Here is a 14,534-nt window from a genome sequence, read left to right as displayed (position 1 = left end):
AAGGTTGTTAATCCATTAACTGGCTTGATGCAGTACTTAGGATACAGATAATAAGGATTGATAATTGATGGTGTAGCCGATAACTGGCTTGATGCAGTACTACAATGCTACAAGAAGATGGTTGCAAAGATATACAAAGATAAGATGAAGATATGGATCACGACAATATGCAAAGAAATCAGAGTATTATCTCATAAACACTCCCTATTCTCAATATCAGAGGAATTCAAACTAAGCCTCTAACACAATTGAATCAACCAAAATACGTGGCTTCGAAACTAACTTCTCTACTGCTCAGGTACTGCATGATGAGTATAACGCAGGTCAGAACAGAGTACACCCTCGTAATGTAGTCTTAAAGTAGCCAAGCTCTTAATATTGTTGAGTAAAGTGCTAGTCTTATTTGTCGTCCTTTCTAATTGTTGAGAAATATGTGAATTCTCCCCACAGAAAAGATATCCTGTGTCATAAAGAGAATGACAAAACTACACTAGACGACTAATAACCATGTACCAGCTAGCGTAATTTGAGGATTGGCTCAAGATAGGCCTCAGAAGATCAGTATGTCATGAGAAATAATGACAAATGAATGGAGGGAATAAACTAATATTCACTCAGATGTTCACACAAATATAGGATGAGAAACTTAGGAAGATACTCAAATCCTCCTTCCTTCTCAGAAGGGAATCTCTCAAGAAGGGGGAATCTATTATTCAGAGGGAAAACAGAGTCCCTTATATACTACTCTAAATGTGGCTGTGCAACTTTCTAAATAAGGAAATATGACTCAGAATGAGTCATAACGGATATGACTCATAGCAACTCAGACAGAAAATGACTCATAATGTCTCAGTCATCAAAATATTCCATATTGACTTGTTCACTTCTCAAATATTCTCATCTATAAACTTTCTCCACTCAAATATCTGACTAATCCATTTCATCTGACTAAGCCATTGACCATTCATGAACTGGTGATATGTTGAAGTGTTATCTTGGGTATGTTTCAAAACATACAGAATGTTATGAGGAATATGTGTGAAGATATAAGAGATCATAAGAAATGCGGAATAATCTGTTGTGGTATGTTTGAAACTGATCTTTGAACCAGATAAGTATTAATTTGAATGGTTAAGTTGTAATGTAAGGTCTTCAGGTCTGAAAATTACTCAAATAAAATCATAAGGCAGTGTAAAAAGTCCGTAGTAATTTCATAGAGCAAACATAAGAAACTTCAAGGCTAAAAAGTAGCCATGACCATGCACATTATTAGGTTTATGAATAACAATAGAAAAAATGTGAGACTCATCTTAATTGCAATAGTGCGCACAGCTGCCATAACATCTAGTGAGCCTCCTAGGACTCAATTGTTGGACAGCAAGGGACCTACAAGGGGCAGGTGAAGAGCGCCATTGATTTGAGTAAGATGCAGGAGGAAATTTGATATTAGGCTGCAAGACTGAATGTTGCCAAGTGTCTTGGTGCATGCAAGGGGGTATACGTCAAAGTGAGCCTTATTGTGAGTATTTTCATGAGCATCATTGTCAGAGCGAAAGAGTTCATGAACAGAATGAAGGTTAAGTAGTGCCCCGCAGATAGAAAATTGCACTGGAGCGCACCGAGGGACCCTGAATCCCTGCTTATTATAAACATTGATCTCAAACCCATCCCCGTCAAGTAAAGGAAGGTCCTCCAGATTAACCTCAGTCCGCATGGAATCGTCACTGGATTTATTGTAAATGATAATACCTTCATTTTGAAAATTTGGAACTTTGTGCTATTCCCTGATGTCAAGATAGCTATCAGAAACCAGTTAATATGGCGCCAAAGAAGCAGAAGAATGCGCACATACCTTATATGAGTCGCCAAAGAGAAGGTAAACTGCCAAATATGAGTGTAATTGCAATCATTGTCCCAATTTCTGCGCTCATCATCGAGGGCTCCATGGACAAGGAGGGGCTGGTTCTGTCCATATCAGATAGTGACACCCACGGGCACATTGTTGGTGAGAAAATTATCCTCCTTCCATGATGGAGGTGCCAATGTACCGCAATAAGGACTGCTTGGGTGCAATGGGCATGTTATCTGGATGCCACAGGCTCATTATTGGCAATGACCATACCGTTCCAAAAGATGGCCCCAACGTAGTTCCTCATGTTGGTCCTCATTATATAGACTATACACTCTATGTTGGCAATCACAAAGGACTAGATGCAGCAATAGCTAAAATTCCAGCTGATCATAACTGGCAGGTCACCCTAGACCTCGCCAACACGCACTGATTGTGGCCCGATAGCAATGTTGCCTACCTTTCTTTCAACCCTATTGGTCGCATGGTGTATATCGGAATGCACCTACAGGAGCAACTATGGCTAGCTGTAGTTCCTACAACATTTTTCGAACCAAACCATCCTGATAATGCCAGAGCAGCATACCCAGCACTGAATGCACCCAGCACTGCCCTGACTCAGCATCATGCATTGATGATTGTTATGTTCATCACCCATGCATTTACTGAGATGCTCCTCCAAGACATCCACTGCCGAGAGTGCTATCCGGTCCCTCTCACTCATGCCGCTGTCAAGGAATCAACAGATATTCTGTAAGTTTTGTTTTACGCTTGCATCAATCTCATCCTTATGTAGCCAGGTTATTTGTAAGGGGGAGGGCTGTTGATTCCTTGACAGCGGCATGAGTGAGAGGGACCGGATAGCACTCTCGGCAGTGGATGTCTTGGAGGAGCATCTCAGTAAATGCATGGGTGATGAACATAACAATCATCAATGCATGATGCTGAGTCAGGGCAGTGCTGGGTGCATTCAGTGCTGGGTATGCTGCTCTGGCATTATCAGGATGGTTTGGTTCGAAAAATGTTGTAGGAACTACAGCTAGCCATAGTTGCTCCTGTAGGTGCATTCCGATATACACCATGCGACCAATAGGGTTGAAAGAAAGGTAGGCAACATTGCTATCGGGCCACAATCAGTGCGTGTTGGCGAGGTCTAGGGTGACCTGCCAGTTATGATCAGCTGGAATTTTAGCTATTGCTGCATCTAGTCCTTTGTGATTGCCAACATAGAGTGTATAGTCTATATAATGAGGACCAACACGAGGAACTACGTTGGGGCCATCTTTTGGAACGGTATGGTCATTGCCAATAATGAGCCTGTGGCATCCAGATAACATGCCCATTGCACCCAAGCAGTCCTTATTGCGGTACATTGTATCCAGTTTTGTTAGAGTGACTGTGCAAGGAGGGGTAGTATTGAAATTTGTCATGTAGTCGCAACCAAACTCTGCCTGCTGCTGGTACAGGTGTCATATCCCGTATTCCGGACCTACATCCGACAATATTTCCACGCCTCATCCGGACCTTCGGACGCCCTATCCATGTCTCCAGTCCTCTACCCATCCGGATTCCTGCACCTCTGTACATCCACATCTGCACATCAACATCAGATCCCTTTACCTCCGTACATCAGACCTCCATACCTCTGCAGCTAGCCTGCATCATTCATCCTTTGTCCTATCGCCCTAATGTCATATCCCGTATATCCACGCTTCTCGTCCGAACCTCCGGTCCAGTCCGGTCTGATCCGATATATGATAAGCTTCCTAATTCATTTCCTGTGCATATAACTAGGGAACTGCACGGGTAAACCCCTGGGTATTGGAGGCCATACCCGCACCCGCACCCGGCAAAAACCCGTACCCGCTCTGACGGGTACGGGTTTTCGGCGGGTACAACAAGCTCAGACCCGTACCTGCACCCGTGCAGGGTTTACCCGCGGGTACCATAGGTATCACCGCCAGTGCTTAGCACATATGTCCAGCACACGTCAGCGAATGCTGACGTGACTCGAACATATGTGGATGGCACAAGAAGGAGGAGTGGAGGCACGGCGCGAATGACGGACACGTCGAAATAGACGCTGATGTCGTGGCAGGTGGTGTGTCGCATACGATCAAAGTCGAAGGTGAGCATGTCGAAATGGGAGATGGTGGTGTGGTGGTGCGAGAGTGTGACATGTCGGGTGTCGCATCCTCATTGCAGAAAATGGGGGCAGAGTCAGGATGGCGACTTACTGACAAGATCCTTCCTTCCTCCTCTCGTTCCTCCTCTTTTCCTCCTCTCTTCATCCTGGTGTCTTCCATGTGCGTTCGAGCCACGCCAGCATTCGCTGGCGTGGTCTGAGCATGTACACTCGATGCTGGCAAGTCAGCGCGTCGCGTAGGTGCTGGATGGTGCTTGCTGGTGGCATCCATCAGCGTGCTGCACAGCGACGTAGTGGGTGTTGTCGAACGTGGCGTGGGGGATACGGCGAGTACCGCCGAATGCGAAGGTGTTGGTAGCGATGTGGTGGCGGGTGCGAGTTCTGCGTCTGGCCGGCAGCTTGCAGGGTGGGCCAGTCGTGTCGTCTGGGATGTGGTAAGTCCTGATACCAAACGAGCATGGGACCTTTGAGTTTTGACGCGAAAAACGAGAGCTGATGCGTTGCCGGCAGGAAGTCTGAGTGCTTGGTGGTGGTGCCGGTTGTAGTGTGCATGTGGGAAGTATGGTGTTTATGGAAGGCACGGGTATAGCTGGGGTACGGGTAAGAGCACGGGTCTTAGAATCCCGACCCATACCCGTACCCCAGTAGTACCCATACCTGTGACCCGCGCGGGTTACCCGTACCCGTGCAGATCCCTACATATAACGTTAACACAGCCTATTCCTCTATTTGGTATTCCTTATCCTCGGTATCTCAGTTATACTTACTACCGGTATGCTTACTGATCTGTTAACCTATGCTCCATTTCCGACTCACGCTTGATAACTTTGCTTATGCTTCATACATAGCCTCAGACTCTTGCTTACTGATCTTTCCGTTATTTACTTAGTATATAAAACTCTTGTATATGTCCGGTAGTTCCTCAGTCTGAATATCATATTAGTCCTCGCACTAGATCTCACCCTAAGTCCTCATATCAGTTCTAGTCTTCCGACTTAAGTCAATATCCATCTCAGGCCTGGGGAGAAATTCCCTAGGCCAGAGCTCCGCTTATCCGATCCCCAAGTAGCCATTACACATATCCGTATCAGGACAAAACCTCATCGTAATTTCCGGAAGTTCCTCCGGAACTTTCCCGCACTCGTCCAGAAGTTACTTGCACTCATCCAGAAAGTCCTTCCGAACTTTCCCGCACTTTGGACGTCCTTCGGACATCATTCTGAAATTAAGGGCACATACTCGGGTAAGGGGCGCAGCGCACGAGCTGAAGCCAAGCCCCTCGGAATCAGTCCTACCCTTTGTGCATGGTCTTAACAACAGGGCAGTATGAATGTGCTCCTGAACATGCCCATCTCCAGCTGCCAGCTGCCAAGGAAATTCGGACACATTGAAAGGCATGTTATTGGGTTGCTCATCCTCATCAACATTGTCATCAGCTACCTGGTTGTCATTGTTGTCATCCTGCTCCCTACAGGAATGAAGGGGATGAACACTGAAAACTTGAAGGAGAAAGGTCCAAGAGAGCAGCTCACCGTTCAGCATGCAAAATATCCATGTTATAGATAAAATTCCTAGATACTGGTATGGGTTGTCAGCGTCAATTTGGAATAGATGTGGCAGAGAGGAAGGAGCACTGGCAAAGTCGGTCAAGATAAGACTGTCTTATTTAAATGTATTGAAACGCAGGGACCTTGCATATATTATAACAATCAAAAGCGAGTTGACATGCAATGCTTAAGTGCATAGCCTCCAATCAGGCTAGTGTCACTATTTATGCAAATCCCGGCATTATAAAACTATTCCAGACACTGTAATTACATATCAGATAAGCCCACATACGAGCTCAAGCTCAGTGTCATGTAGTTCAGTATCGCATAGGACCCCCCATGGGCCCCTGAGGCAGGAGGATAGATACCCCACCATGGTGGAATGAAGTTACTGGCAGGTGCTCTGAAACTCTTGTAAATTATTATGTCTATTCAAAGAGTCCAAACTTCGAATATGGCCTCAAAGCGCAGCCTAATGTCCTTACTAATAACCATAGCCATGTTGCATTGATTGTGATGCTAAGAATATTACACAATATCAGAACTACTATATCTGCCATAAGTATCCGGCACAAGTCAGACAATGTTCGGAGAAACAAAATTACACCATTCTAACTGCCATATGACTTTAGTCTTGCATTGGTCTGGTGTTCTGATATAATAGACATTTCCATGTGTATCAGGCATTTGAATCTTGCTCAGAGTAATCAGTCATTGCAATTTCATTCCAATAGAATCAGACATTATATTGAAAACATGATAGTACAAAGCAGTAAGGTACAATTGAATGTATCATTCCAAGCCTATGTATGCAAACATGGGTAATTGAGAATGGACAATAGAACAGGAATATGAACAATCTGTGAGTAGGTCAATAATACAGCAGTTCAGTAGTGCATGACAGTGAGAAAATAAAAGCAAGAATATAAAAATAACACACAAGTATCGTTTGACGGCCTGCAAGTAATGCAAATAAAGGAAATGTCCAACATAAATCCATTAAGTAGTGGATAGCTACTTCCTTGAACTTTGTTGTGCTGGTGTTTGTGCGGGTGACTTGCACTTTGTTGAATGGCCGCCAGCCTGTGGACAAAATTGTTACATTGAATATGAACTCCAGTATATGCTGGACTTACCTTCTTAGCCTTGTGCTTGGTTGCAATCTGCATAGGTTCGAAATCCTTGCATGACTCAGCTTCTGTCAAATCACTTGGGACATGCAACTCAGCACGTGCAGGCACTGCTGGCTTTGGCTTAGGTGGAGTTCGAGTTCGAGTTGGCTCATGAGGTGGAGGTGAAGCTGGCTTGCGAGGTGGTGGTGAAGTTGGCTCACAAAGTGGGGCTGGAGTTGGCTTGCAAGGTGGATGTGGAGTTGGCTTGCAAGGTCAAGCTGGAGTTGGTTCGTAAGTAGAAGGAACTGGTGTTGAGATTGCCTTGGCTGTATGATGTGCTGTCATTTGAGCATGGACTCTTGCTAGATCATTATCCCCGCCTTTGCAAGAGCCAGAGATTTTATCATCATCTCTAGTACTGCTGTTGTCATGGCCCTCCTCGTTCTTGAATAATTTTCTTAGATAAATCAGGATTAGCATGAACCTTGAGGATATAAAAAAACTTACACATTCCAAGCTTTGAGGAGGTCTTCTTTCCAGTCCGGATCAGGTGAATCTTCGATAAGCTCGATGATGTTGTTGTAGAATTCCCGGTAGTTGAAAGCACCATCAATTTCGGACCAAGTGTTCTTAGCGCTGATACCAAAATGAACCTAAATAAAATTGAGCGACTCGTCAGTATGTAAGTTTGAAGCAATCAAACCTGTAAACAGCCATAGGTGATATGTGCCACTTTCACCATGCTCATATTGTATAGAGCAGTGTTTCAGATGCATGTTGAGCATGTCTCCCCTCCATATGCACTCGATGGACTTATAAAAATGTGCTGCATAGTCTAATAAACAAAGGAATATCAATCTAAAACAATACCAAAAAAAATGCCTACCCACTTCAATAAGTAGCCATCAAACATACCCTCAAACATGTTGTCATCGTTGTAGTCTTGACCTGGTGTGTCTCCAGCCCATAGGAATGTGGGAAGCGTGAATGCAGTCAAGTTAACCTTGCTGCACTGAATGTCTTTAAGTGCCCTGCGAAATGTTAGACTATCCTGAGTTCCCTAACCAGACAGAGAAAACGTGCTAGAACAGGGTGGTTAATACCCAAATGGGTATATTGAGTTTTTATGAATGACCAGAACATTTGAAATGAATTGTTTGAGTTACCTTGCCCTTTTCTCATCATCATGATCTGATGAACGGCGTCTTTTCTTGGGCCTTATGTTCTTGTTTGAAACTGTGACCTTCTGTGGAGGTAAAGGTTCCACCAATGATGCTGAGGATGTTGAGATATGTGATATGTGAGGACACAGATGAATCAGACGAGGCAGTCGAGTCAGAACATTTACAATGTGCCATGATGCTGGGAGAAAGAAAAATAAGTGTCAACAAAAGTATCACTATGGCTGGTTACTACCTTGTACAGTTTACAAACCCTGCATTAAGAGAATGTACCATAAGAGATATGCATAAGATTGCAGCAGTATGCAAGACTAACAAATTAGTGCCAATTAGGGTTGGTTCAAAATTGACCCTGAGTTCATCAGCATTGCCCGCAGCTTCATTTCCACATGGTATGGACTTAGGTACGGTACACTTGCTATGTTTTGTGCCAGTCGGTAAAACTTTGAAAATTTGTCTAAGTCCTCATTACCCAGTAAGTACTTACTATGCTATGGCAGACCACAATACCATCAAGCTCAAGCTGTCCGTGTGGGTGATATCATTTAAGTTCACTTTTGAATGCAGAAAGCCTGGTCCTATGGTAAGTATCATTTAGTTACACCAAACCAATACCAACTACTATATGTAGGCTATTGATGTATCCATGCGAGAGCCTCTCGACTTGGAGCTGCCATCTGGCATAGCATGCTGTGCTGATGCCAGAAAAACACCAATGATGAATCTGGGAGTACTTACTGATTGGTTGGAAGACCAGACAATTCTAAGTTCCTTTGTTGTTCTAAAGATCTGTGCTATTAAATATGTATCTAGCAGTGAAAATGATTTCTCGAGCAAGCTGTCAAGGCGGGAGCTCGCATAATTGATGATAGTGAAACAGAGCTGGAGTCAGAATCAGCTGTGGAAGATGCAGCTCAAGTGGTGGTTAGTAGTACTGGGCAGCCACTTGATGTTCCAGCCAAGTGGTAAGTCATTTGTGCTGATCCTACACCCCAGACTAGTACTGACCTTCCTATTAGCATGATGCCTGCACCTGATGATAGAAAAATAGAACCAGTATCAGAATACGAAGCACAGACACTGATAGAATTTACTAAATGGTACGAAGCTAACAAGGCTGTACATAATTTTGTTCTCTACTATGACTACTAATTGCTAACTGAGGGTTATTTACAGAGATTCTAAGTTTACATTTGGTAAAATATAGCATGAGATCCCTCAAATGTCCTTTCAGTTTCACAAATAGTTTGTGTAGTAGGGTGGGTAGTACTGCTGTAATATGTTCACATGACCCCAGACATTCCAGTCTCCTGAGTCTCAACGTGTTTAGGACCAAGCACCCACATCATCCATTACAAAATATGTTGCTTTGCTGTTCATGTACAACCTACAAATGTTCAGGAGCCCTTGTTCCTGCACATAAAAAGCAAAATCATGAACACACAGACCTCAAAAACCAAACTGTCACTGAGCAAGCCTATGCTCAAGTTGCACCACATGAAAGGATGCCTGGACTCATTCAAAATCTACCTCTCTTTTAGCATGAGCCTGTACCACTCCTGTTGCTAAGATTTGAGTTTCCAGATCCTCCTCTCAAATATCAAAATTGCCAGTTGAAGAAGAGATGCTCAATTACAGTGTGAAGAAGTAATAGTTACTAGCTAGCAAGAAAGCTAGAGCACTAATAAATCCAACTGAGTGTGGGTGTGCTGTATCGACCCAAGAGGATTGCTATGAAGCACTTCCTTCAAGTATAATACAAAGGGAGCGAAAGTGGAATGGAAAGAACTAAGGTGATCCTGGAAATGTGAGTCTGCCGATGAGAGTAAAAGTGAGACCACAGGTCCAATGAAGACATGATGTGAACTAAATGAAAGCGAGAGGATTCTAGGTAAAGAGCAATGGGTTCTAGGTAAAGCACGGTTCTGCAAGTAGTGGCTAGGTATAGATGAGGTTTAAGGCCAAGGCATAACTAGGTATGAAATGCTAAGTCGGAACCTGAGCATGGTTCAGATCCACGCAGAGCCTAGTTAAGGAAAACTTATATGCACGTTCTCGGAGCAGTCAAGAATACATGAGTTCAGAGTGAGAATGAACAAAGCTTGTCAATTGAACAAAGTACTAAGAATGTCTAAGGTGACTACACAAAACAAAAGTAGTGTCCAAGGGAAGGAAAGTGCTGTACTGTATGTAGCATGCGAGATTTTATCTTAGTGTGTGAGTGTCTGGAACCTATAGGCAAGAACTGTAGCAATAGAGAATGAGGCAGATAAGTAACATGTAATCAGAGCGTGCGTGGAATGGAATACGCAGATACATGTAATAAGCCATGCTATCGTTTAGTCAAACCGAAAGAGAAAATGAACACACACCAGCAGAGATTGGTGGACATGGAAAGGACATAGACAGATGGTATGGAGAAGCAGACTGAGAGTGGGTAATCGCCAGATGAGTATCGGCCAAGAGGAACTTATTGCTAGATGAAATGAGAATGATATAGACCTTGTAACTTCCTATAGGTCCTGACACAAGTATCAAAAGACACTTGTTTCCGCCCAATGCAAGTCCGAGCATCATAATAGATTCCTCACCAGAGAAGATCTTGACATCATGACCCATAGCAGTGAGTTACCTAATCTTGGATCAAATCTTTATAGCCTGGAAGTCATGTTAGATGCTATTGACCATTTTGATGACTACAATGCACGCACTGCAGTGAGTGCTCATCCACTCACATCCTACCTTGCTCACAACCTTCCCCATGACCAAAAGCTGCATGAGATGCAATACAAATTCGAGCGTGCATTCAAGCAAATGCAGGAGGAAGAAAACTGTGCTGATATACATGGTGATGGTGCTGATGTGTGTGGCAATGAAGATGAAGATGCCAAAATTGATGTTGATGCAGGTGCTGAATGTAATGATGAAGATACTCCTCACTCTCTCATGCCTGAAAAAGGAACCACTGCAGACCCTTTGTTCCTCTACACCTCTTAACAATATATGTGGTTGTCTTATGGTTGTATCTTCAGTTTCATCTCCCTTGAGTAGCGTGTAATATGCTACTTGCTATTTTTCCATGTATACTGCTTGTTATCTCTCCAATGATCTACAGAACATTTGTGACACTTCAATCTTGCACTTAGGTTCTTAGTGTTGATCCAGTCATTCAAACTCTATCTGTTTGCCCTGGATGCCATGATGTTTTTCCTCCCACTGGCTCATTGCATACTTAGGACACATGTATCACCTGCAACATTTCACTTTTTCTTCTGGGTCAAACTAAACTCAGAATTCAGAGTACTGTGAAGATACCAGTTATCAAGTACACATACCTTTATCTTTGTATATAATCTTATATAATTCAGTAGATTTTTGATCTGATTTTACCAATTATATCCAGTCATATCAAGTTTGGGTCTATTTTCTGATATTAATAAATTGTCTTCACACTAACTTAGTATCTAGTTTGATAAGTATCATCATGCCCCTCCTTCATCTATTATGACAACACATTCTATTACTGTACCATCCTCTCATGCCAAAGTTCATGTGGCCATAGCTGGATGCACAATGCAATCCAAGCTTGTGTCTCACATGATGTAGCTCATCAAAGGCCTCATCTGGAACTCAAGGATTATCTAGCTGTACCACTGGAGAATGTTGAAAATGTAGTAGTATGGTGGGGTGTAAGTATACTTCACTCGTATCCTTGATATTCTGTGCAAGCTGACAATTATTTCTTCAAAGCATCACTCTATTCAATATCCTATAATGCCTCACATTGCAAAAGACTACCTCTCCATTCATGGGTCTGCAGTTCCATCTGAATGGGTGTTTTCAAGTGGCAGCATCACCAGGATCATACATTAGGGACACTCAAAGTTGGGGGCGCTTAGGTCGCCCACGCCCACAACCCCTTTGGTCCTACCTAAAATGTAGCTTACACATTACTTAATACTAAACACGCAAAAAATAAACACTTAATATTTCACTCTTTGTTGTCATGCTTCGTGATGTGGAAGAAGAACACTGGAGTCGCAATTCCTAAGATTGAATGGACAGCTGATGTAATCTGGCAACTGCTGGCCCAAATAGAACTGCCGGAGAACAGAGTCATACTATTGGGGAAGCGCAAGAAGGGTGAGGTAAGTGATTCTAAATGGTGCAAACTTGATATGAGACTAATCATATGATTTGCAGAGAACATCGGGTGACAGCAAGGTCACCGTCTACCAGCGCATGGGGTCCACCATATTTCTGCAGTTGCATAGTTTGAATGCTGTTGCAATCGGAGAATGTATCAAATGGAAATATGAGCAGTGAGTCTGCAACACCTTTTATTTCGTGAAACTCATACAATTCTTGCACAGTAGAGGATATTAACACTCAAAAGTAGCCATGACCATGCACAAAACAAGTTTGGTGCGTGTCAATGATGAGGGGGATGAATTTACAACTGATCAGCAGGTCCAGATACTGACCCTTCAGGGAGTTCTCGAGGCCGAGGCCACTTGCCGTGCAACCCCACCATCCTTTGAATCTCCCATTGAGCTTCCTTCTGATCTCTCCCAGTCTCTGTATGACAGTGATGATATAGAGAATGCCTCACCTCTGTCTTAACCAATTTCAACTGTAGTTGGAAAGAGGCCTCCAAAGGCTTCATCGCTCTCTCAAGGCAGTATTGAGAAAGCGAGGCTCCATATATCCAAGATACCAAAAAAGTGGATTCTTGATGAGACTCTGATAGACATGCAAAGGTGCGTGACTGTTTGTTGATCAATGCTCTCTCTTATATATTCGTGAAGGGCAAGTTTAGAGGCAATTAGTGCCCGTGCTGCAGCTGATATGTGCCTCCAAGAGCGCCAGATGCTACTGAAGGAGTTTACAGCTGGTATCTGGGATGTTGATGAGTATTGTGCAAAGTTACATAGCCTGACTAGGAATTCTAGTGAGTCTGAGAAGCCTGAGAAGTGTGCTCACTACTCTCCAGACTGGGGTGATTTCGAGTAGTAGGGTTATTTTTTTTACCTCTTAACCAATATTTTTTATTACACATTCCTTGACAATTTGTTCATACTGATATCGATCATATACATTATTCTCGTTTAATAGCTGTTTTAGTTACATTTGCTGAAATGCCAGTAGTTCTTTAATGAGTTGTTGCTGTTTTGCCTCTCTATCAATCCTGCCATTAACCTAAGGGAGGTCAATTCCCCCTCTATCTTCTGCCTCTTCAATGTGAGAATAGTTACCAGCAAAATACTTCCTCTGTACAGCTCCCTCCACATCTATGACCAGGTTGTGCAAAATAATTGCAATTGTTATCCAATGACATGCTGCTTGATGTTGCCATTTTGAATTGATATTTACACAAAGTCCCCAGAGGCACTGCCAACGGCCTTTCAAAGCCTCCATACAATGCTCAGATCGTACCGGAAGATGTGTAACCGCACTGTCAAAAAGGGTATTCTCTGGCAAAAGAGAAGCAGGACATTTATGGACAGGAATGGTGTGTAAACTGACAGGATATGCAGAGTCAACCCAGGCAAATTTATCACCCTCAAAGAACCAGTCAGAATATCTGGCTGCTGCAGTATGCTCAAATGCAGAGACATCATGTGCAGAGCCTGTGAGTCTATGTGCATAATCAATGATGCAGAGATTGGAGGGTAAATTTTCAATCTATTCAAGACATGAGGGTTATGATTGTATTAAAAATACTTAGTGCAAGCTTACCTGGAGATTAAGACCATAGTTTGACTTTTGAGTGAAGTATGCATCTCCATTGAGGCCTGGCTTGGTGTACAGGATAACAATAGTCCCGTCATACATTACCCAGCCTACCCTCCAAGTTCCCCGAAATCCAAGCTCATTATCTATTCATGACTTCTCAATCTCCTTCTCCTCAGCAGTGGGTAGGCGAACAAATATATCATGCAAGGATTCAATTGCAGTGAAGCATCACTCTGTGTTACGGACTAGGATAGTTCGAGCTCTCCCTAGGCGGATTGCCTAATCTGATAGCGGGCTCGCTATTGGAGAGACGGGGATCTTCTCTCGAATGAGAGGTTCGGGGGTTCCACTTAAGGTAGTGTCGGCTTTCCTTAAGGTGCGGCTTAGACTGAAGGACTGGGACTGTCTTTCAGAGGAAGTTCTGGATAAAACCTAGTAGAATCAAGTAGGGAATATACATGATTCTGTCTGCTCTATATACTGTCGTCCGTGTGCACAGACCAATACTACGTTCGGTAGGTAAGTATGAGTGTGTCTATACACGGGCATCTTATCTGATGCCATGCGGTCGATTATCTATCCATGAGGCTTACCATGCCTCATCTATCTGTCCTCAAGGCGTAGCATGCCTTTGAGTCTAACTGCGCATGCTGCGGCATGCGGCTTCTCTTCTGACCATGAAGCAGAGCTTCTCCATGATCCGGGTCGAGGACCATCTAGGTCTGTCCAGATGTAGCCTAGGCTGGTCTAGGTCATCTAACGGCATCCAGGCCGTTCTAGGCGTCTCTACGAGTCTCCGTTGAGTCGGTAAGTCTTCCAAGACGGTGCATATGGTGGGATAGGGGCTAAGGTCATGATGACCTCCGTAGGAGGGGTTCTCGGTTACATGTTATTGTAACACTCTGTAAATAACTCCACTCCACCCTCTGAGATCCCTGCATGGTGTGCAATGTCTTCTAGTGA

The 14,534-nt window shown here is 43.6% G+C and overlaps 4 protein-coding genes across 4 annotated transcripts; 2 read left to right on the top strand and 2 right to left on the bottom strand.

Moving 5' to 3' along the window:
* Positions 1-2,637: 2,637 nt before the first annotated feature.
* HD556DRAFT_1442303 (uncharacterized protein) lies at positions 2,638-5,550 on the bottom strand (the record flags this gene model as incomplete). Its single annotated transcript, XM_041306439.1, has 5 exons — positions 2,638-2,968; positions 3,902-4,252; positions 4,305-4,690; positions 5,235-5,463; positions 5,528-5,550. The coding sequence occupies 5 exons, from the start codon at positions 5,548-5,550 to the stop codon at positions 2,638-2,640; spliced, it is 1,320 nt and encodes a 439-aa protein (XP_041161320.1).
* Positions 5,551-6,556: 1,006 nt separating this feature from the next.
* Positions 6,557-7,402, bottom strand: HD556DRAFT_1442302 (uncharacterized protein; the record flags this gene model as incomplete). Its single annotated transcript, XM_041306438.1, has 5 exons — positions 6,557-6,625; positions 6,679-6,894; positions 6,961-7,111; positions 7,162-7,307; positions 7,358-7,402. 5 exons carry the CDS (start codon positions 7,400-7,402, stop codon positions 6,557-6,559), a joined length of 627 nt encoding a protein of 208 aa, XP_041161319.1.
* Positions 7,403-10,445: 3,043 nt separating this feature from the next.
* On the top strand, positions 10,446-10,832 carry HD556DRAFT_1442301 (uncharacterized protein; the record flags this gene model as incomplete). The annotated part of the gene is made up of 2 exons (XM_041306437.1): positions 10,446-10,550; positions 10,608-10,832. The coding sequence occupies 2 exons, from the start codon at positions 10,446-10,448 to the stop codon at positions 10,830-10,832; spliced, it is 330 nt and encodes a 109-aa protein (XP_041161318.1).
* Positions 10,833-11,851: 1,019 nt separating this feature from the next.
* Positions 11,852-12,848, top strand: HD556DRAFT_1307595 (uncharacterized protein; the record flags this gene model as incomplete). Its single annotated transcript, XM_041300038.1, has 6 exons — positions 11,852-11,983; positions 12,039-12,157; positions 12,235-12,260; positions 12,475-12,595; positions 12,644-12,786; positions 12,829-12,848. The coding sequence occupies 6 exons, from the start codon at positions 11,852-11,854 to the stop codon at positions 12,846-12,848; spliced, it is 561 nt and encodes a 186-aa protein (XP_041161317.1).
* Between the last annotated feature and the right edge of the window lie 1,686 nt (positions 12,849-14,534).

This window comes from Suillus plorans (assembly GCF_016647745.1).
Source record: "Suillus plorans strain S12 chromosome Unknown HD556scaffold_22, whole genome shotgun sequence".
Lineage (NCBI taxonomy): Eukaryota > Fungi > Basidiomycota > Agaricomycetes > Boletales > Suillaceae > Suillus > Suillus plorans.
This window is presented reverse-complemented; position numbering and strand designations above follow the sequence as displayed.